Source organism: Podarcis gaigeae (genome assembly GCF_964106915.1).
Source record: "Podarcis gaigeae genome assembly, chromosome: 15".
Classification (NCBI taxonomy): Eukaryota; Metazoa; Chordata; class Lepidosauria; order Squamata; family Lacertidae; genus Podarcis; species Podarcis gaigeae.
In genome coordinates, this window is record NC_139692.1 from 387,933 (window position 1) to 411,701 (window position 23,769).

Below are 23,769 nucleotides of genomic sequence, written 5' to 3' on the forward strand. Positions count from 1 at the left end.
GTGATAAGAAACTTACAGACATTTGTATCTAGATTCCAACTTATATAAAATTATTGTTGTTTGAATGGGAATAATCTTATTGCTTGATGGAAAGTACTGCAATGGATCTGGTAATAACTTTTCTCATGGAAGTGGATGCCATTATGCTTTTTAACAAGTAAGATAAATTTGCATGAGGATAAAACAATGCTCTGTAATATTTAAATCTCATTGGATGGAGGCCACACAAATGCAAAATGGAGACCACTCAAGTGAGAACAATAAAACTCCATTTACTGCAGAAGTTATATTTCTTCCTATGGGCTACAGGGATTCATTCTAGTTAGAATATTTTATTATTGTAATTATAATTGTTATTTAAAAGTAGCACTATATTTCTTCTAATACTTGAAATACAGTGTTGGTTCCTGACTTTTATTTTTGCTTCATGTTGGGTGGGACTCATTTCCCTTCAGTTCAGTGTTCACGAGAGGCAAGGTAAAAACTTTGCAAATTTGTATATATATATGTACATGGTAGGGACGCGGGTGGTGCTGTGGTCTAAGCCACTGAGCCTCTTGGGCTTGCTGATCAGAAGGTTGGTGGTTCGAATCCCTGCAACGGGGTGAGCTCCCATTGCTCGGTCCTAGCTCCTGCCAACCGAGCAGTTCGAAAGCACGCCAAAAAGTGCAAGTAGATAAATAGGTACGGCTCCGGCGGGAAGGTAAACGGCGTTTCCGTGAGTTGCTCTGGTTTCGCCAGAAGTGACTTAGTCATGCTGGCCACATGACCCGGAAAAACTGCCTGCATACAAACACTGGCTCCCTCGGCCTATAAAGTTCCACAACCCCAGAGTCGTCTGTGACTGGACTTAACTGTCAGGGGTCCTTTACCTTTTTTATGTATATGGTACTGTGAAATGGTACTGTTTTGGAGAGTATTGTGGGAACTTTTAGCACTTAGCAGTTCTTTTGTTCTTAAATGGCCTAAAATTAATCTATGAAATAAAAAAATGTAAATAAAATACTGTATTAACAGTATTCCAAACACCATGCTAGAAAAAGTTAGAATTAAAAAATAATCTGCAAAGCGTTGTTTTAAGTGATCCTGATTGTACATTATGGAGATTAGCCAGTGTTAAATAGATTTATAATTGTTAGGAAGCTGATATTCCTATTAACATCACGTATATTTAATTGCTTCTTTGGAGTTAGTTGTAAAAATTGATTCTTTATTTTTGTGGTGTGTGCACAGGGAGTTTTAAGAAAAGGCAAGGCTTGTGTGCACCATTTGCTTTAATGGTGCCCTGGGGCCCTGAGACCTCCATTGGTCTTGGGACAATATAAAGTCTGACATGTCACTCTGCTTCTCCTTCCAAAAATAAAATTGTTAAGTAAGTGATGCCAGTGAGACAGTTGGGAAAGGGGGATAAGTACAGGTAAGGTCTGAAACAAGAACAGGAATTGGGGGAGTATGGACATCTTTATGGCTGCTATATAACCTAGCCAGCTTAAGTTTAGGTTAGGGTTGCCATATTTAGAAGAGCAAATAAAGGACAATTTGCTAGTGGTGTGGGTGGGTGGAAAAGTGCATGTGCTGGGGTCACCAGGTGCTGGAGTGACATCGGAGGGAAGAACGCAGCAAAATTTGCATGCAAAATGGGGGCATATAGAAAGAAAGAAAGCTGCCAGTTTAATAGTTTTGTTCAATATTAATAAGTTGTTTGTTTTAAGAGTGGGGGAAGGATTTAGATACCTACCATAGTGAGGATCTGAATGCACATGTAAAAGAGGGGGAAGTGTTGCAGCTCACTACTTCTGCAAGCAAAAGATCCCAGATTCAATCCCCAGCATCTCTTGGTAGGACTGGTAATGATTTTTGCCTGGAAAGCTTCTGCCAGTAAGTGTTGGCAATTTTGATCTAGATGGACTAATGGTTCTGATATGCTTCCTATATTCTAAGAACCGACAATGGATTCCAAAGCTGTGGCATGTGCTGTTGTTGCAGAATCCTATTTTTGTAATTTGAATGACTGCTAAAAATACCAGAAAATTAAAGTTTGGTTCAATTGCTGGCCTTACTCTTTCCCCTTACTTAAGATGGGCTGTTCACTTTTTTAAAAAATAATGCTTTTAAAGCTCTGTATCTTTTAAACCATTAATTCATCAATACCTTTCTTAAATGTCTGGAAAAGAATAGCTTTCCATTTGCAAAAGAGCTTTCAGATTAGCCCCACTATAAGATTATGCTGTGCCAAAACTGGGTGTGCCTACTTGGGACACCTGTTCTCACTGCTTCATCAATTTTGTTCAGATTTTATTTTTAGGGTCTCAAACCCACCTCTAATGGGGGGAACAAGTGTATTGGAGGAAAGGCTGTAGCCAGGGTTGCCAACTTGAATAAAATTTGAGGGGCAGGTCAGCCCCCGCCCCACTTTATCATTGATGACATGACATGGTACGTGCACATACTAGCTGTGGAATCTAGACTGTAATGTTTTAATTCATTTCGCCTCTTGTTCAGATCAGATATGAAACAAAAAGCCCTCTCCATGAGAAGACTTGATTAGTCAAACAAAGTAGGGAGAAATCCTTTACTGGACAATTAAATTCACTTAAAATCAAGAATTGAGAAGAATGGCCTCTGGTTTCATCTATCAATCTTTCAGGATGATGGATTTATCATGCAAGGAATGTGCAGTTTTCATTCATTTGTTGACTTTAAAATAGTCAGCATTTAAATGAGCATTTCCCCTAATATAGGTAATTTCTGCAAGCAATTTCCCCTAATATAATGCATTTCTGTAAGTTATTTTCACAAACACCTTTGTTTTCAGAATACACATTCGTGTATTTTCACAACTTTGTGAAACACATTTTTGTATGGAGAGTTGCATCTCAAAATTTTGCATCTCAAAATTTAGAGAAGTGTGAATTTTGAAGGATAGTGACATCTCAATTCACTTTTTGCTGGCACTTATGGGCTCCCTAGCACCACATGGAGCTTGTTCAGAGCCCTGAAAAATAAAGCAAGGGCTTCTTCTGGTTGCTTGGGGGACATCTATTTTGGAGGGGGAGGGCAGACACTGCTATGTGGTGGGGGGCATAGGAATTTTGCTAGCTTTTTTGCGGGGTGGGTGGGTCTAAGCATTGCCAGCTCCTCTTATGAGAAAGTGGTAAACTGTAGCACCCATAATAGTTTCTTAGTTTTCCTGATGTGCTTCCAGGGCCAAAAAAGTTGCGCTTTATTTTAAGTAGGTAAAGTCAAGTCTATGTCTGGTTTAAAAAGAAACAGTTGCATCCAGTGTAGAGCTAAGTAACTCATGCTATCAGTGCAAGGACTTTCGCTTGCACAATGGAAACTTCCCCCTCTTCTCACTTCCCCTTGAATTTATTCTAGAGCACGCAAACACCCCCCCCCCCCGAGCAGATTTGGAGAGGGCAGGGGTGCACATGGGAGCTGGGAATGGGGGGAAGTGCTGTTGCACAAGCGGAAATCCTTGCACTGCCACCTAAAGGTGAGAGCAGGGGAGGGAGAGAGTTTATATTTGTATAACTGACAGCAGCCAGGGAGCAGATTGAGGAAGCTCCTAGGTCAATCTGGTGCTGCTGTGATGAGATGTATCCAGTTTCCATTTATATTATAGTAATTATTTCTACCTTTCCACTGATACATATAAATGAGCACAGAAACATTTTGTGCCAATTTGGGTTTTTGGTTGTTTGTTTTTTTGGGTAGTGCTATGTCATTGGCCATCCTAGCTTAACCCCCAACGCAGAAAAAGCGCAAGCTTTTAAAAAGTTATAATTGCTTCTTTTGTCGTGTTCCGGACACTCTTGAGAAAGCTCAGAACCCCGGAGCCACCTGTCCCTCTCTCTTCCAGGAAAGATGGTGGGTTTGGAGAAGTGGATTCACTTGGCTTCGCCTTGGCGTTGCGAGCTGCTGAAATGATGTACTTGGTGACCATGGCAATGTGGTAGGTCCTCAAGTCAGAAAGGGCTGCCACACACATGTTATATGCAGAACAGAGCTTCTCCTTGCCAGAGGACAGCACATGACTCCTCAGTGGGGGAAGGGACTGGATTTCCTCAATGAAGGCCTGATGATGAGGGGGCATGTACTCCCTCATTCTGTGCAAAAATGTGGCTAGCAAAGGACACAGAGAAGATGAGTGAGTAGGATTAATAGTTCAACAGTGTGTGTGTTAATAAATAAATATTGTACTGTTATGCAGCAGGAATGGGGGTGTTGCTGAACTCCAGCTCCCATCATCTCTGCCCATTGGCCATGCTGCTTAGGCTCATGGGAGTTGGGAGTCCAACAATGTCTGCAGGCTCAACATTTCCCCCATCTCAGTAATAAATAAAGGTCAGGATGATAAAACCATACCTGGTGAACTATACCATTTCAGACCACAGGTGGATAAACTGTGTGTTTGTCTCCTCTCTTTTCTGTGATCCTTTCCTACATTGGTAGCCAAAGTTGGAACTTCAACTCCCCTAACCATTTGGCTATGTGAGCTAGGGATGATGGGAGTTGTCTACAGCATCTGAAGGGTGCTTATAAGGTGCATATTGAAAAGGGAAGACTGGTCACCTATACGTGTGGGTTTCCATGCAACCAGGGTTCCCGATCATGAAGGCTGGAGTCATTGCTTCCAGGGCAGCCCTTCATCCAGCAGTACCGGCTTGCCCCCACAACTGCAGGTGCCTGGGGCCTCACGCAATCACCAGGTTCTGCGCAAATGCTGTGGGGGAAACGCTCTACATCTCCATGCCCCCTGGCATGTGCTTGCTATGTTACCAAGTGTGAGCGTGCACATGGTGGGGTGATGTAGCACGTGCACACCAGGGCACCCACGACTCCTCTACTGTGTCGCGTCTACAGTGGCCTCTCAGTGAATAGGGTTAGGAAGGAACTGGCAGCGGCTGTCCTCTGGGGTCTTCTGGGTTCTGCATCTGCTAGGCATGATTCAGAGTGGGCCCCTTCCCACCCCATGATGGAGTTTGAGTCCCTATTCAACTGTCAGGTAAGGCTGATTTGATCCCCCTCCTCTTGCTCTCAATCTAGATATTCACTCATTCCTTCTTCCCTGGGGCAGGGGTGCACCATTTTGTGGTTCACTTCAGCTGCCAAAATGTCTTGGGACAGCCCTGTCACAGACCATCTACACAAACCATGTGCCGTGCATGTATGTCTCCAGTTCATCAAAGCAACAGACTTACTGCTTTCCCTACAATGCTGGATTCCAAGAAGTTCGTCAAAGGTGTGCAGTGTGGTGCTTTGTGCTGCACTCGCCCCAGAGTACACCAGAGGCTTGTCCGAGATACCCTCATAGATCAGCCCTTCTGGCAGGGCAGGATTGTCCTTCCATCTAAAAGGAAGTAAAGGCAGTGAGAGATTGCATCTCAAGGAGCTGCATGGTAGATCCAATAAGCAGTAGTAATAATACTAGATTGTAATTATAGTAGTAGTAGTAGTAGTAGTAGTAATAATAATAATAATAATAATAATAATAACAACTTTTATTTGTATCCCTCCCTCCCCAGCCAAAGCCAAGCTCAGAGCGGCTAACATCATAAAAACAACACAACATGCATAAAAATAGACATCAATTAATTAAAATACACCTTAAAATTAATTCAGACAAGTTAAAATCTGAGCAGGTGGAATCAGGTTGGAATTGAGAGTGGTTAATACTTGCCAGGACCAACTGTTTCCACTGATCATACCTCTTTCAGGCTTGTTTTATACAAAGGAAAGTACCTAAGTTAAAATGCATCTTGCCCAAAGGCCTGGCGGAATAGCTCCATCTTGCAGGCCCTGTGGAAAGATGTCAAATCCCACAGGGCCCTAGTCTCTTGTGCATTCTACTAGGCCGGGGCCATGGCTGAAAAGGCCCTGGCTCAAGTCAAGGCCAGTGTAATTTCCCTGGGGCCCGGGATCTTCAAAGTGTTAACAGACCGTTAGCAGAAGAGGCGGTAGCATAGGTACAATTGTCCTAGGCCATATAGGGCTTTAAAGGTTTAAACCTGAACCTGTACTCCACTGGGAGCCAGTGCAGTTGGTATAGCACCAGATGAATGTGCTCCTGGGGCGAGAACCCCATAAGGAGTCTCAACGTGGCATTCTGCACACACTGGAGTTTCAAGGGCGGCCCCATGTAGAGTGAGTTACAATAATCAAGCCTGGAGATGACAGTCACATGGATCACAGTGGTGAGGTCAGGGCGAGAGAGACTTAACTTGACGGAGATGGGAAAATGCTGCCTTTGTTATAGCTGCAACCTGCGCCTCCATATAAAGGGAGGCATCAAAGATTACACCCAAACTCTTGATGGAAGGCGCTGGCACTAATTGCACCCCCACAAGGGATGGGAGTTGCCCCCCCAATCCCATATCGTCCCGACCCAGCCAAAGGACTTCTGTCTTCAAAGGATTTAACTTCAACCAGCTTCCAAACATCTGATCAGTGTGTCTGGGGCCGAGCCAGGATGGCAGTCCATCAACAGGTAGAGTCAGAATCATAGAATCATAGAGTTGGAAGAGACCACAAGGGCCATCGAGTCCAACCCCCTGCCAAGCAGGAAACACCATCAGAGCACTCCTGACATATGGTTGTCAAGCCTCTGCTTAAAGACCTCCAAAGATGGCGACTCCACCACACTCCTTGGCAGCAAATTCCACTGTCGAACAGCTCTTACTGTCAGGAAGTTCTTCCTAATGTTTAGGTGGAATCTTCTTTCTTGTAGTTTGGATCCATTGCTCCGTGTCCGCTTCTCTGGAGCAGCAGAAAACAACCTTTCTCCCTCCTCTATGTGACAGCCTTTTATATATTTGAACATGGCTATCATATCACCCCTTAACCTCCTCTTCTCCAGGCTAAACATGCCCAGCTCCCTTAGCCGTTCCTCATAAGGCATCGTTTCCAGGCCTTTGCCCATTTTGGTTGCCCTCCTCTGGACACGTTCCAGTTTGTCAGTGTCCTTCTTGAACTGTGGTGCCCAGAACTGGACACAGTACTCCTGGTGAGGTCTGACCAGAGCAGAATACAGTGGCACTATTACTTCCCTTGATCTAGATGCTATACTCCTATTGATGCAGCCCAGAATTGCATTGGCTTTTTTAGCTGCCGCGTCACACTGTTGGCTCATGTCAAGTTTGTGGTCAACCAAGACTCCTAGATCCTTTTCACATGTACTGCTCTCAAGCCAGGTGTCACCCATCTTGTATTTGTGCCTCTCCTTTTTTTTTGCCCAAGTGCAATACTTTACATTTCTCCCTGTTAAAATTCATCTTGTTTGTTTTGGCCCAGTTCTCTAATCTGTCAAGGTCGTTTTGAAGTGTGATCCTGTCCTCTGGGGTGTTAGCCACCCCTCCCAGTTTGGTGTCATCTGCAAATTTGATCAGGATGCCCTTGAGTCCAACATCCAAGTCGTTGATAAAGATGTTGAATAAGACCGGGCCCAAGACAGAACCTTGTAGCACCCCACTAGTCACTCTTCTCCAGGATGAAGAGGAACCATTGATGAGCACCCTTTGGGTTCGGTCAGTCAGCCAGTTACAAATCCACTGAGTGGTAGCATAGTCAAGACCGCATTTTACCAGCTTCTTTACAAGAATATCATGGGGCACCTTGTCAAATGCCTTGCTGAAATCAAGGTAGGCTACATCCACTGTGTTCCCTTTATCTACCAGGCTTGTAATTCTGTCAAAAAACGAGATCAGGTTAGTCTGACATGACTTATTTTTCAGAAATCCATGCTGACTATTGGTGATCACAGCATTCCTTTCTAGGTGCTCACAGACTGTTTGCTTAATGATCTGCTCCAGAATCTTCCCTGGTATTGATGTCAGACTGACTGGGCGGTAATTATTTGGCTCCCTCTTTCCCCCTTTTTGAAAATAGGGACAACATTTGCCCTCCTCCAGTCTGCCGGGACTTTGCCTGTTCTCCAGGAATTCTCAAAGATGACTGCCAGTGGTTCTGAGATCACATCTGCCAGTTCTTTTAATACTCTTGGATGCAGTTCATCTGGCCCTGGAGACTTGAATACATCTAGACTAGCCAAGTATTCTTGTACTATCTCCTTAGTTATTCTGCGCTGTGTTTCCTCTGCTGAATCATTTGCTCCAAATTCTTCAGGTCGAGTTGGCTGTTATCAGCATACTGATGGCAACCCAAACCAAAATTCCAGGCAAGCTGGGCGAGGGGGCACATAAAGAAAAGCATTGGGGTGGGGGGAGCCCGTGTTTGTCCACAGATAGCAGCTTTCCGGGTCATGTGCCAGCATGGCTAAACTGCCTCTGGTGCAACAGGACACCATGATGGGTGCCAGAGTGCACAGAAATGCCATTTACCTTCCCACCACCTATTTATCTACTTGTGCTGATGTGCTTTTGAACTGGCAGAAACTGGGAGCCTTCTGATCGGCAAGCCCAAGAGGCTCAGTAGTTTAGACCACAGCGCCACCCACTCCCCTTTAACCATAGTAGTAATAGTACTGTTAGCAAAATAGTATTCTTTTATCGAAAGTATTTTTTATTAAACTCCACTCTCGACTCTGAGTATATTTCACTTTGTTTATATAACCCATATCACAATAATAGAGACCATGAGACCAACACATAAAAACTAAACCAAACCAAACCAAACCAAGGGTGGCATGGAATGTTACATTTACAATTGGTACAAGTGAAGAGTACCATCATAAGAAATGAGAGACCCAGAGGTGTGGCACACATGGCTTGCAAGATTTACAGAAATATAAATCTGTAGCTGAAACCATCAGAGGCACAAGGAGTACCAAGAATAAAAGGTTCTTTCTTACATCAAGAATTTTTTTCAACCAATCAGATGTTGCTTTCCCCAAATATATTGGGAGACTTGTGGAAGAGACAAATGTAGATTTTCTTTTTTATGTAAAAATAGTATAGTAGTAATCAAATCAAATTTTATTAAACGGTCACAGACCAGATTAACTCGTACAGCTAGTCAGCGAAGCATAACACCGGAAAAAACAAAGGACAATTTCAATACAGATTAGGCCATAACAGCAATTTAAAATTAGACAGCATAAATAAAATTAAGTATTTGCCTTCGCCTGCATATTGACATTAGAAAGCTCTTGTTTCCTACGCCTAATAGCGGCTACACAGAATCTGGCAACATTGATCGTAATTTCAGGAACCTTATCTTCTACCAAGGCTCTCATACGTTGGAGTTCTGGTTCATTTTTAAGCTTTTGTAGAACTGGGGCAATAAAGGTCAGGCGTAGATCCTCGTAGTAACTACAGTGCAGCAATACATGCAGACTTGTTTCCACTTCCGATGAGCCACATGGGCAAACACGTGACTCATATGGTTTGCCCTCATATCTGCCTAGCAGCAGGGCAGAGGGCAGAACGTTGAATCTGGCCAGGGTAAAGGAGTGTCTGTACTTAGGTATTTGTAAATCAGCCAGATAATTTGCGGGTGAAAACCCTCTCCCAAAGTCTCTAATTGTGGCATGTTTATCCATTTTGCCCATATGACATTGCAACTCTATGTCCCTAATGCGTTGAAGCACTTGACTTTTGGCTCTCTCATATCCTGCCGCTATCAAGATCTGCGGGGAGAATCCCAAGCTTCTTATCTTTTCAAACAGGGAAGCTTTCCAGGTAGAATGAAAGGTGTCTAAGAGTGTTAAAGGAGCCAAACCGGCCGGGGAAAAAATAAGTTTTAACCAATAGTGTATCTTTAGAATCCACAACCGCGCGTTAACGGGTGGTTGTCCAACTTCTAAGCGGACAGCTATATTAGATACACAGGGGGGGATCCCCAATAGACACCGATAGAATTTTGTTTGAAATGCCTCCATAGGCGCAAAATTTTTAAAACTGCAAACCTGGGATCCATAAGTGAGTTGTGGGAGTATTTTTGCAGCAAAAACCTGGGAGGCTGCCGGAACGTATTTACCCCCTTTCCCGTGAAAAAATCTTGTAAGGGCTTTATTAGCCCTTCCTGCGTTGGCAATGGCGTTTTTCATCTGTTGGTGCCACGAGACCCTTTCCTGAAAAGTTATTCCCAGGTATTTGAAAGTTGCTACCTGGTCAATAGGTTGACCGTTTATTCTCCATTTGTGTTTCCTTCTTTTTTTTGAAAACACCATAATTTTAGATTTGCTGTAATTTATTGATAGTTGTTCCTCTTGACAATAGTCAGCAAGTGATCTCAAAAGCTTCCTCAAGCCAACGCAGGAAAAGGAGAGTAGGACTGCGTCGTCCGCATACAGAAGCACCGGGATGGGCAAACCTGCCAGTTTGGGAGGGTGGGCATTTTCTTTCGCCATATTTACTGCTAGAGAGTTGATGTAGAAATTAAATAGCGTTGGCGCGAGGACACATCCTTGTTTAACCCAATAATGCGTTTGAATTTCTTTAGTTAGATGGCCTGACTGATTGCATCTTACCCTCACCCTGGTGTTTTCGTATAGACCACGAATAAGGCATAATAAGCGTTTATCTATGTTTGTAGCGCCAAGCTTTTCCCAGAGTCTATCCCTTGGTATTAGATCAAAAGCCGATTTAAAATCGACAAAAGCTGCATATAAAGACCCTCCTTTTCTAGAGTATTTATCTGCCAGGTGTTGAAGGATAAGGGCCTGGTCTATAGTTGAACGCTTTGCTCTAAAGCCAGCTTGAGCTTCTGATAGAATATGCTCTCTTTCCATCCACTCCACTAATTTATCACATAAATGAACAGCGTACAGTTTACTAATAATACTTAATAGACTGATTGGTCTGTAGTTAGCTGGCTCAGTTCTTGAATATTGGAATGATGATGGCTAAACCCCAGTCCTCGGGGATAATAGCCGCTTGATTTATACTGGTGAATAAGGTGGCTAGCACAGGGGCCCACCATTCAACATTTGCCTTAAGAATTTCTGGTGGGATATTATCAGCACCCGGGGCTTTCCCTGATTTAAGAGATTGAATAAGGCCAAATTCACTTGAAGCAGGAAGCAGAGCTGGGACCAGTTGATTTGATGAATATAATGAGAGGAAGTAGGCCTCCAATGCTCCAGCGGGTATAGAGTATTCGATTTCAATTGGGGAGTCTCTCCAGCTTTTTGCAATTGTTTTCCAAAACGTGGCAGAATCTTTCCTTCGGGAGGCCTCCATATAGTAGTAATTAGTAGTATAGTAGATTTGTTTATATGTATCTAGTCATCAGACCATTACAAAACAAAAGTTTGCCACTATGAAAGTATAACATGAAGTTACCCGAGATCCAAACAAACCTTTGCCCCTCCAAATGTTGCTGAACTACGACTCCCATCATCCTATTGGCCATGCTTCCTAGGGCTCACAAGAGTTGTAGTTCAGAGACATCCAGAGGGCCAAGGTTTCCCCAACTACAACCTAAACTAAGTTAAATTTCCAGTTTTCACTGGCAGATCGCGACATGCCCCTTTAAAAGGAGGGGGCATGTTCCTCTTTTAACAAAGTTATGTAATGTTAAAATAAAATAGAACGGAAAAAATGAATGCACAAAACCCAGAATAAAACCTCACTGAGTAAAAGCATAAAATAAACTTCGCGTTCTGGATCTCCCTAACAAGGCACAGCATTCTGTCTCAATGCAAATAGAAAATGTGCAATCTTCTTCAGAGTTGCATCTTCTCCCATAAATGAAATAACAACAGCAATATTAATAATAACATCCACTATATCTGCGGGAGTTTTTAAGATGGCGAACGGCACTTAGTCAGCGTGAGTGTGAGCTCTCTGATTTATCTTTTAAAGATTGTTTTAATGAGTATAGAAACCTATTAACTTTTAACTTTAGTTTTTAGTTTTTTAGTCTTAGTTTTAAACTAGTAAGTAGGAGGACGCCTCTCTCTATCGGGGAGGCAACCATTGACCTTGAAACTTGGGGCGGCTGCATGAAGAGAGAAATGACTAAGCAATTATACAGCCCTGCTTGTGGAAGAGGAACTGGGAAACGTACCAGAGATTCCAGAGATTTAGACGACACAGAGGAACTGAGATGCCTGCCTCTTGCTAAATAAACAAAAATTAGTGAATCTGAAAGTACAAAGGATATTTTTAATATCCCGGTTTCAAACTCTTTCACACTGCTAGCAGAGATGAATGACGAGGAAACCATTGTGAAAGAACCTTTTGATAACCTGCCTCCTAAACCTTCAAGCAATAATAATACTGGTATCCACTCGAATGACTGCGCTAGAGCCCGTGAAAGCTGCATTGATGAGATACTATTTGAACACTCGACTACTCTAGACCTAGTTGCTAAAACAGTGGACTATATCTTTAAATACATAAAAGACATCAGAGGATCCTTGGAGAAGATTATCTCGCTTGTATCTCTAACAGGTAAAGACAGTTCCCCTGATGTACCACCTGAGATGAAGCCCATACAAATGCCCAGAGCACCCGTTTTACCTCACACCTCCTGTATAATTCCTCAAGTTGCTGGCAATCAGAAAAGTGAGCAAAGTGAGCAAAATAAGAAGGAACAACACTTTGCACCTCCTCACAAACTGCTGCTGCAAGCTACCAAAATCTGACTAACGGTTTGCCCCTTTAGAGGCATGGTGATAAACTGGCATTATAAGAGTGATATAAGGAAACACCTAGCGGAGCTTCTGGGGGTAATCCCTAGCTCTATTGACCTGAAGCATACTGACCATATTAGCAGCAGACCTCAGAGGCAGAGATTGCTGCTCTCCTTTAAAACCAAAAAGCTCCCTGCACTTATTATGTCCTCAAGAAGCCTTCTAATTAACTATGGAATCCTTGCTACAAGAGTCTTCACCAATACCAAGATCTGCCCCCTCTTACCAAACTGCTTGTTCAAAAAGAAAGCAGACAAGTCTGAGGGTCCGCCAATTGCCACGACTCCAACTCCCCTGGTCGCAGATCTAATCAGCTGGATTGACGCCCCCCTGCCTCCACTGACAAAGGCTATACATCTGGAGAATTCTACGGAGCATGAGTTACTTCTATCTTTCTCCCAATTGCCAAAACTGGAGCGAACAGAGATAACGGACAGATTGGACGAGTTGCTACTCTGTCTCCGTAACTCAGAAGATCATGTTCATGTAAATAAGAAAATTCCTCACCAATTGTAGATCAGTCTACACAAGCCCAAGTGGAACCCGTTTTAACTACCTTTGATCTGCAACCTGGCTGTACACGGCCTCGGGATGTCAAGCCCGGGCAGGATACAGTGGAAGATTCGACAACCCTCTGGTCAAACTCGGAAGCTGTGGCAAGACTGAATGCTCTTTTGGAGGCAAACCGAAAAGGATGCCTTCCACCTGCCTTACACTGCATGTTCCCTACAGCAACCGTAGACCCAAAAGGTCCACCCCCCTCAATCTTAGAGCATACCTTAAATGCAGAGTCTATGGACCTGTCGTGAAGTGATACTCCCGTGCACCAGAATCCATCCCTGCAGCTACCAATAATTAAGCCTCAATCCATGGCTGCTGCTGCGGTAAGTGGTGCTCGGAAATTGCCTGGTAAGCAAGCTACAATTACTTCCTTCTTCCAGCCTATTGCCCCCCCCTCGCCGCATGCATTCCCAGGTGGATTCTGCCGTGCTGGTTCCGCAAGGCCCAGCATGACTCGAAGGGGTGACCAGGTGATCACTTACTTTCTTATCCTGGAATGTAGCTGGCATTAAACGTAAGTCGATGGACCCATCCTTTGTCGCCTACATAAAAGGCAGTCGTATTCTTTTACTGCAAGAGACCTGGGCTTGTGAGGGCTTCTCCTTATCAGGGTATAAGGGCTTCTACCTGAATGCACAACAGAATTCACTATCACCTGGTAGACCACAAGGTGGGTTGGCCACCTTAGTTTCTTTGGCCTTAAATCTGCAGGTGGAACAAATCGACATCCAGTCGTCATCCATGCTGGGTGTAAAGCTACAAACAGCGGAGGAAGTGTTCGTGGTGATTAATGTTTATTTGCACCCAACCTATAAGAAAAACCTGGTGGACCAAAGATGGAGGGGAATTCAACTGACTCTTGAAACTCTCCTAGAGAAATATCCTGAAGCCACCTTTCTTGTTGCAGGAGATTTCAACGGCCGATTGTCTCACTCTGATAAATCATTATTTGCTAAGTATAATAAATATCCCCCACCACCCATTTTAACCTCAGACCTTTTACCCAGGAATTTTAAAGACAGTGTTGCTACATACTCAGGTTTTAAATGTAGACAAACTTTGATGGCTCTTAATTTTCACCTTCTAAACGGAGCTCTCAGTTCTGATTACCCTGCCGAATTTACTTTCTGGTCAGGCTCCCGAGCCTCTACCATAGACTTTATTTGGACATCAGTAGACCTAATTCCCAAAATTTCCAACTTTAGGGTGGTAACGAGGCTGGAAAGTGACCATTTTCCATTAGAACTCTCTCTGACCCTGGATGGAGAATTGGCTACCTATTCCTGTGTGCCTATTACAAATAACCAGCTTCAGATGAGGCCTACTGCCTTAAAATGGACCGACAATATGGCTCAACGGATAAATGAACTCCTTTGGTCTGACCAACTGCAAGAGACAAGGGACTCCCTTATCCAGGCAGTTGAGCCACTGCCAATATATGACAATATATGCTAAAACCTTCGTTGGCTAAGGCCCCGGTAATGAATAGTAACCATTTCTCTCATAAAAAGTGGTTTGATGAGGAATGTAGACACTTCAAGAACAACCTATATAATGAATTCTTGGCATATAGGGCATCAAATGACCCCACACCTAGCAGTCACCTTATGAACCTCAAGAGAAGGTATAAAGCACTATTAAAGGAAAAGAAGCTTGCGGCAGAAAGAAATGATTGGAATAACCTTCTAAAAGCTGCAGAAAATTGAAATCCCTCCTCCTTTTGGCACCAAATTTCTCAATACCTGGGTAGACCGTTGTCAAGGATAGAACCCCAAATTTCAGCTGACACCTGGGAAAGCTTCTTCTCCGATTTATATGCAGCTCACGCTGCCAGCGGAGGAAGGATAGAATTGGCCCCCTTGCCTGAGTGGGATCCTGTTACCTGCTCTGAAGTGGAAACACTTATAGGCCAATTTGAGGTGGGCAAGGCACCCGGAGACTATCTTATTTCCATAGACGTTATTAAAGCCAATAAGGATTGGTGGTGTCCACCCCTAGCAGCTCTTTTTACTTATATAAACAAAACTGCACAATTTCCTCCAAGCTGGAACTCTGCACTGATTGTGTTAATTCACAAGAAAGGGCCTATTACAGACCCGGCCAATTTTAGACCAATTAGCCTGCTAAATGTTATCGGGAAGATCTATTCAAGATTTCTACTTAACAAATTAACGACCTGGATGGAAAGCGACAATATCTTTGCAGAGGAACAGGCGGGTTTCCGCCCTGGAAGATCAACAACAGACCAAATCTTAATCCTAAATCACTTGGCCACCAAGTACACTGGCAGTGGCCTAAAAGCCCTCCACATCGCCTTTATAGACTTTAAGCAGGCCTTTGATCTAATTCCCAGGAACCAGCTATGGACAAAATTGGCAGCGACATCTATCGACCGCTGCCTTCTCCTGCTGATTATTAATTTGCATACAAATACTCTCCTGAGGATTAGGATAGATATTAAGGGGCTAGTCTCCAATCCGGTTGCCACCACTAGGGGGGTAAGACAGGGCTGTTTGCTTGCCCCTGCTCTGTTTAATTTCTATATTAATTCGCTAGTGGTGAATATGGCAAATGCTGATTTCCATCCACCAAAACTGGCAGGACGAGCCTTGAATGTCCTACTGTATGCGGACGATGCCGCCCTATTAGCTACCTCCCCCATCGGATAAAGGAGGATGCTTCGAGCTCTTCATGAATATGAGACCCAACACGAGCTCCAACTAAATTATGCCAAGACCAAAATAATGATCTTTGCTGCTCGACTGAAACCTAATTTATGGTCAATTAATGGTATTCCTTTAGAGCAGGTCAGTTGCTTCAAATACCTGGGTCAGGTTGTAAGATCAAATAGGTCCTTCTTGGCGCACAGAGAATACATAGCCTCAGTCCTGGAGGTTTTGTTGAACATGATCAGAAGGGACCAACAGATTCAGGGTATACAGGTCGGAGTTAAACATTATAAACTTAAAGCTTTTGCAGATGACCTAGTATTGACATTGCAGGAGCCAATCCCTAGTACCAAAAGAGCTTTGGAAATAATACAGGAATTTGGTCAAGTGGCAGGCTTTAAACTGAACAAATCAAAAACTATGGTTTTAGAGAAGAATCTAACGCCGATTGAGAAAGAAAGGTTTCAGGAAGAAACAGACCTAACATTGGTGAAAAAAGTAAAATACCTAGGGGTGAATATGACTTCTAAGAATGTTAACTTATTTAAGGATAACTATGAGAAGTGTTGGTCAGAAGTGAAAAAAGATCTTGAAATTTGGACAAATTTGAAGCTTTCCTTACTGGGCAGAATTGCGGTTATCAAAATGAATGCATTGCCAAGAATGTTGTTTTTGTTTCAGTCGTTGCAAATTATTGACAAGATGGACTGTTTCAAGAAGTGGCAAAAGGATATTTCTAGATTTGTCTGGCAGGGCAAAAAGCCCAGAATAAAGTATAAGATTCTTACTGATGCAAAGAATAGAGGGGGGTTTGCCCTGCCGGACTTTAAGCTATATTATGAAGCAGCAGCTTTCTGCTGGCTGAAGGAATGGCTACTTCTTGAGAACACAGACATCCTAGATTTGGAAGGGTATGATAATGTTTTCGGATGGCATGCATATTTGTGGTATGGTAAGGACAAAGCACATAAGGCATTTAAAAACCATATTGTCAGGAAAGCACTGTTTAATGTCTGGGTTAAATATAAAGACTTTTTGGAGAACAAAACCCCAAGGTGGCTCTCACCTATGGAAGCAAAGGCTTTGAAAAAATCTAATATGGGATCTAACTGGCCAAAATATTGGGAAATTTTGGAGCAGGAAGGGGACAAATTGAAATTGCAGAGTTATGAGAAACTTAAAGACAAGGTGCAGGATTGGCTACACTATTTTCAAGTAAGAGAGGCCTATAATTTGGACAGGAAAAATGGCTTCCAGGTGGAAAAATCAAAGTTGGAAACAGAACTGCTAGAACCCAGTGCTAAGATATTGTCGAGAATGTATAATCTGCTGTTGAAATGGAATACTGAGGATGAAACGGTTAAATCTGCTATGATAAAATGGGCACAAGATATTGGTCATAACATTATGTTTGCTGACTGGGAACGGTTGTGGACCACCGGTATGAAATTCACGGCCCTAAGAGAGAATATTATGAAAATGATTTACAGGTGGTACATGACCCCAGTCAAGCTTGCAAAAATCTATCATTTGCCCGATAATAAATGTTGGAAATGTAAAGAAACTGAAGGAACATTCTTTCACCTTTGGTGGACATGCCCAAGGATTAAGGCGTTCTGGGAAATGATCTATAATGAATTGAAAAAGGTATTTAAGTATACTTTCCTGAAGAAACCAGAGGCCTTTCTCCTGGGCACGGTCAGCCAATTAGTGCCAAAGAAGGACAGAACCTTTTTTATGTATGCCACAGCAGCAGCAAGAATACTTATTGCAAAGCACTGGAAGACACAAGATCTACCCACCTTGGAAGAATGGCAGATGCAAGTAATGGATTATATGGAAATGGCAGAAATGACTGGCAGAATTCGAGGTCAAGGAGAAGAGCAGGTGGAAGAGGATTGGAAGAAGTTTAAAGTCTACTTACAAAAACATTGTAAAATTTTTGAATGCTGAGGACATTGAAAATGAAATGAAGGGGTTCTAGTGATTAAGACAAATAAGAATATGAAGGGAGGGATAAGGATAAAACTGAATAATGAATGATCTTGCTAAACTAATTTTTAAACTGGAATACAAGAAAGGAAGGCGGGTGGAAGTAAGGAAAATAAGGTTTTGAAGGATATTAACTTGAGAGAGAGGTCTTTTTTCTATGTTAAATTTTCTTTTTTATGTTTTCTTTTTGTTTTTTTCTGTTTTGTATTCTGATGTTTGTTGTTTATTGTGATTATTTTTGATTTTTGTCGCTATGTTAAACTTTTTTGTAAAATTTATTAAAATATTAATAAAAAAACAAACAAACAGAGAATACATAGCCTCGAACGCATCCAAAGCAGCCTTGGTGATTAGAACCCTGTACTCTAAGAAACAGGCACAAACTGTCAAAGTTGCCTTGCGGCTCTTTAAAATGAAAGTCCTCCCTCTTCTACTGGTGGGCATTGCCTTGGGCTCACGTAGGGACTTTGAAAAATTGGAATCTATCCAAACCCAATTCCTCAGGGCCATACTCAGGATCCCCCCCTCCGTGGCAGGTGCGATCATGAGATTGGAAACCGGTTGTCAAGCCTTTAGGTATGTGGCCCTGAAAGCAAAGTTATGGCTATGGCTCAAGCTCTGTTTCAGACCGGTGGGTTTGGCCCCCTTGATTCTGAGGGATAACTTTAAATCTCCATGGGAAGGGGAGATAGTGGAGGAAGTGCAGAAGTGCGGGTTGTCCTCCCTTTATGAGTCCATGACGTATAGCCACGCAAAGGCGGTGATCGCTCAAAGATTAAGGGATATTGCCAGACAGGAGGACATAGCCCGTGTGAAACCTGGGTTGCTTCTGGGGGAGCAGTTGTATCGGGCTGCTCCAGCTCGCTACCTGGCGGTTATCCACTACGTGGAATACCGCAGACTATTTACTGCGGCTAGGCTGAATGTTCTTGACTCGGCAGTTCTGAAGGGAAGATATGGAGGAGTCCCATATGACCAGAGATTATGCCATTGTGCGTTGGGTGAGGTAGAATCCACAGAGCACATTTTACTGAGCTGTCCCTTCTACAACGATTTAAGACAGTATCTTATAACTCCATACTTACCCCAGCTAAGTTCCCGGCAAAGAGGAAAGCAGACAGCATATCTGCTAAATAAGTCTTCTGGGAAAACAACTTTGTCAGTGGCTAAATTCCTTTTCCTGGCACTCAAGTGTCGGAAACGTATAACTGAATGCCTTGATGTGGGTTATCTGTGAGAGGTCTAGTACTGTGGCCCTACCTTATTTATGTACCCCTATGATGTTTTAGTTTATAATTCTGTATTGTGTAATGTTTTATTTCTGACTATCGGTCGAATAAAGGAAATTGATTGATTGACTATATCTGCAAAGGAGCCAGCCCCTAGTTGCAACCCTGATTAGCAGAGTTTCAGAGCATTCTCTGGCTGCAACAGATGTGAATTGCAAAGCTTTCATACCTCTCTGGTTGGTGACACATTGCAGGAAATGTGCTTTAGATAGAAATGAGGATTGGGCTCACTTAGGACTCAAGTTGTATGCAGGCTCATTAGCCATCCTTTGCCACCTGCCCCTGCCAGATGTTAGGTGCGACTCTGGAGATCAGCAAGCCTCAATTTTTAGGCAGCTGTTTTATTAAAATGATCACACACATACACATACACAAGAAAGAAAAATGCAAGCGGAAAAACCCGCTCATTTTCAACAGCTTGGAAGACCTTGCAGCATTCTGAGAATTTTTGCCAAGCAATGTGGAACTGTAGCTGGGAGACACTTCTGTTTCTCTTAAAGGCAGAGGGCTGAGGCCCAATGGTAGAGCACTGGCTGAGTGTGCAAAAGGTCATGGGCTCCATTTCCAGCAAGAGTTGGGAATGTCTCCTTTCTGGAACCCTGGAGAGATGCTGCCAGTTAATGTAGATGATACTGGGCACTATTGGGGAAGAGTAAGAATAAAAGAGCATAGGATCCTTACACAAATTGGCACACCTTGCTCATTATTTATCTACACTGACTGACAGTGGCTCTCTAAGGTTTCGGACAGAAGTCTTTCTTAGCCCTACCTGGGATTGAACCTGGGACCATCTGCAGCCAAAGTAGATGCTCTATCACTGAGAAACAGTTCTTCCTCAACAGCTTCCTCTGCTTCTCCACCCGTAGCCAACCCCCTTCTTGGCAGCTGCAGCTATCATTGGATGTGTCATTTTCTCCAGCAGAGAAAACTACATAATCCCATAGGGCTAACGGGGCACTGTCCCAATAATTTCTGTCAGCCTCCACCTGCCGGCTTTCTGAGTTAGTCCAGAGTAGGGGTTGGCAAACTAAGGCCTGGGGGCTGGATGTGGCCACCCAGGCTTGTAAATCTGGCCTGCGGACCCTGCCGCATGCTCGGTCAGTCCCTGTGTGCTGCAGACGCCTCGCCACACTGACTTCTGTGACGCTGGGACGGCTTTTGGGCGGGCGGCGACACTGGCGTGGCTTCGGATTGGCTGCAGGAAGTTCCTGCAGCCATTCCAGAGCCTCGCTGTCTGCACGCTGAGGTGAACCATGGACAGAGAGGGCGGGAGGCAGGCGGGCGGCAGGACATACGCATACATAAATTAAACTGGATATATGATTGTTTAACATGATTGAGAATCGATCAGCCAGGGACTGAGGACTTTGAGAGTTTAAGATCAGAATGTGGAAAATATGAAAACAACAAGAGGGCAGATATATAACTATCTGAGATGAGTTCTTCAGAGGTCCAGAATATGGGAAGTCCGTGTGAAATTTAATAATTAACTATTTTGATTGTAATTTGGTTGTTTTTTTAATTTAATTTTAATTTTTGAATTGGATTATGATTTGATTTGTTATAAATTGGAGGTTCTTAATGGAAAATTAATAAAAATAAATTAAAAATAAATAAATTCAGTGATTTGGATGTTTGGAGTCACTAAGGCCACTGGTATGAAATTTTCCACTCCCCTTTCTAGCAGGGAAGAGGAAGAATCCAGTGGCATTTACCAGTCTTTTGGGGCCTGTTAAAGACATTCCTCTTTAAACAAGCCTTTTAGATTGAGATTTTTTATCCCAGTTAGTATCTGTAATGGATTAGAATTGATTTTATGTATGTGTTGTTGTTTTAATGTTTTTAATGTTTTAGCCGCTTTTATACAATGCATACAATTGTTTTGCATATGCTTTTATTACATTTCAAATAATTTCAAGATGCCTTGTGGGAAGCAATTCATAAATGAAATAAAAAGTTATCCTTGATGTTTTCACTGTGGACTCACCTCAACTTATTTTACAGGAAATGATGCATAAATGGAATCAAATGCATAAAGAAATAAGAGCAGCATGTGTGGCTGTTTCTAGAGTGCGGATTTTCTCAAGAGTGTACCCCTGCTTGTCCCTCTACTCCTACTTGGAAAACGTTTGGAGACCAAAAAGTATACATGCTGTACTTACCCAGAAAAGAAGATCCGTATCACACCGTAGAATATTGCAGGATCCACGTAATCTAGGAAGTGAAGCATAAAAACAAAAACAAAACTGGATCAAAAATAAATTTCACATTTCCAAAACTGGTAAAGTCAGATTATTTATTTATTTTATTAAATTTATATCACACCCTTTCTCCAAAGGAGCCCATGCAGAAAACCCATCAATACCTATGATGGGATAGTGAGCTGCTTGTGCGTAAAAGCTTGATCCCTCTGGGGTTTGGCTGGTCATCCAAACCGAGGCACTAACGGAGCCCCCAAAGCATGACTCCGTCAGTCGCTGGTAGAATCTGACAGTGGGCGTCTACGGAATTTACGCCAACATAAAAGCTGTTTGACGGACATGCGCCTTCGTGACTCTCTGCGTGACAGTTTCCGGCGAAGGGTGGGAGTTCCTAATGGGGGTTTTGTTACCTCTTCGCTATTCTCACTAGAAGTATCCCAGAGCCTCCCCTCCGCTGTGACTCCTGCACTCCCCCTGCTGGTTCCTTCCTCTGCTGCAGATTCTCTCCTATTCTCCTTGAGCCTGTCCACCACCTGTCCCTCCGATGGCAGTTCCCTGACATCCACCTCCCCCCCAGGGCCCCCTTCACCCCCTCCCGCCTCCTCTCCCACTGGCGGTGAGGGCGGAAAGCCCCTGAAGGAACTCTCCTCGTCATCCGAGGATTCAAACACTTCTAGCCACGGCGTACCGTCTCTCTCCCCGTCTTCCTCTTCTTCGTCGGAGTCGGCTTCCTCACCCACCCCTGACTCTGGGAACCCTTCAAACTCTCCTTCCTCATTGGTGGTCCCAAAGTGTTCCCTTCTAAATCGTGCTACGGGTTGCGGTTTTCTTGGGAAACGCTGATGAAATGTTTCTATTAAGACCTCGTCATTGACTACCTCTGCTGGTACCCAAGTGTTTTCCGACTCTACTTCCCCCTCCCATTCTACCAGATATTCCACCTGATTCCCCTTCCACCTGGAATCAATGATTCCTGCCACGTTCATGTCGCGCTCTCTCTCTTCTATCACGGGCGTTTGGGTGGCCTCTCTCTCACGCTCCCCCCACTCACGTCCCTCTCGGTACGGCGACAGTAATGACCTGTGAAATACTGGGTGTAATTTCATGTGACTGGGCAGCCTGAGTTTGAATGCTACTGGGTTGACCTGCTGTATGACCTCAAAGGGTCCCAATCTTTTGGGTCTCAATTTCTTACTCCCGCCCTTGAACGGTAGTCCTTGGGTGGATAACCACACCCGGTCTCCCACCCTTATAGTTTCACCTTCCCTCCTATTTCTGTCTGCTTGCTTCTTATATTCTTCCTTGGCTTTCTCTAAGTTAAGTTGAAGCTGACGGTGGATCGCTTCCATCTCTTCAAAAAAATATTCCGCCGCCGGCACGCTCCACCTCTCCCCTCCCTCTCCTGGGAATGCCCGGGGGTGACACCCATAATTTGCCAGAAAGGGACTCATCCCTGTGGACACGTTCTCCGCGTTGTTGTAGGCAAATTCTGCTAGAGGTAACTTATCCACCCAATCATTTTCTCTGTCTTTTACATAACACCTCAGGTATTGTTGTAAAATCCCGTTTGCCCTTTCCGCTTGCCCATTTGTTTCTGGGTGCCGGGCAGTTGAGAAATTGAGTTCTACGTGCAGTAAGCTCATAAGTTTCCTCCAGAACCTGGAAGTAAATTGTTTCCCTCTGTCGCTCAAAACCCTCAAGGGGGCGCCATGCAACCTAAAAATATGTTCTACAAACAACTTGGCGGTTTCCTCCGCTGTGACCGCATGTGAACAAGCTATAAAATGACACATCTTGGTTAATAGATCTACCACCACCATGACAGCTGTTTTGCCTTTGGATTTTGGCAGGTCCGTCATAAAATCTATGGATACTGCCTCCCATGGCCTTTCTGGCGTGGGTAAGGGTTGTAATAGCCCCGCTGGCGCCACTCTCTCTCCTTTCGCTCGCTGGCACCTGTCGCAACCCCTGACATATTCCCGTACGTCCTCCCTCACCTTGGGCCACCAAAACTCCCTGGTAACCAACCACATGGTTTTGTGCTGTCCAAAATGTCCCGCTGTGGGGCTGTCATGCAACTGCTTGAGTACTCTGCCCCTCAGTTCCCCATCGGGTATGTACAGTGCCCCTTTGTAATACAATGCCCCGTTCTTTTCTTCAAACCCCCCTGTGTTCTCCTCTGTCCTCCTGAGCTCTCTGAGTTTCTCTTGGGCGTATTCATCGTTCTCAGTACCCTCTATCAGTTCCCTCTGCCCCACCAATGCCGCCCCACACACCCAGCGGTCTTCAGGGATTACATGCCTTGCCTCAGGCGCTCCCTCCCCCTCTAAGTACTCAGGTTTCCTGGAAAGAGCGTCCGCCCTCACGTTCTCGGAGCCGGGCACGTAACGAATCTCAAAGTGGAATTTGGAGAACTCCTGGGCCCATCGCACTTGTCTCTGGTTCAGCACTCGGGCTGT

General features: G+C 43.9%; 1 protein-coding gene and 1 long non-coding RNA gene across 6 annotated transcripts in view; one reads left to right on the forward strand and one right to left on the reverse strand.

The window, feature by feature from the left end:
* Positions 1-2,787: 2,787 nt before the first annotated feature.
* LOC310832138 (indoleamine 2,3-dioxygenase 2-like) overlaps positions 2,788-23,769 on the reverse strand; it is a 69,044-nt gene continuing 48,062 nt past the window's right edge. For all 5 annotated transcript variants that reach the window (XM_083713713.1, XM_083713710.1, XM_083713711.1 and 2 more), the window contains 3 exons: positions 21,272-21,323; positions 5,205-5,353; positions 2,788-4,125 (listed from right to left, as the gene is read on the reverse strand). In XM_083713713.1, the coding sequence (XP_083569839.1) occupies positions 3,773-4,125; positions 5,205-5,353; positions 21,272-21,323 (554 nt within the window). In that variant the 3' untranslated portion in view covers positions 2,788-3,772. The remainder of the gene's footprint in view (positions 4,126-5,204; positions 5,354-21,271; positions 21,324-23,769) is intronic.
* Positions 5,278-21,387, forward strand: LOC310832243. Its single transcript, XR_014558192.1, has 3 exons — positions 5,278-5,343; positions 20,315-20,355; positions 21,114-21,387. It is a non-coding gene; the product is annotated as an uncharacterized lncRNA (long non-coding RNA).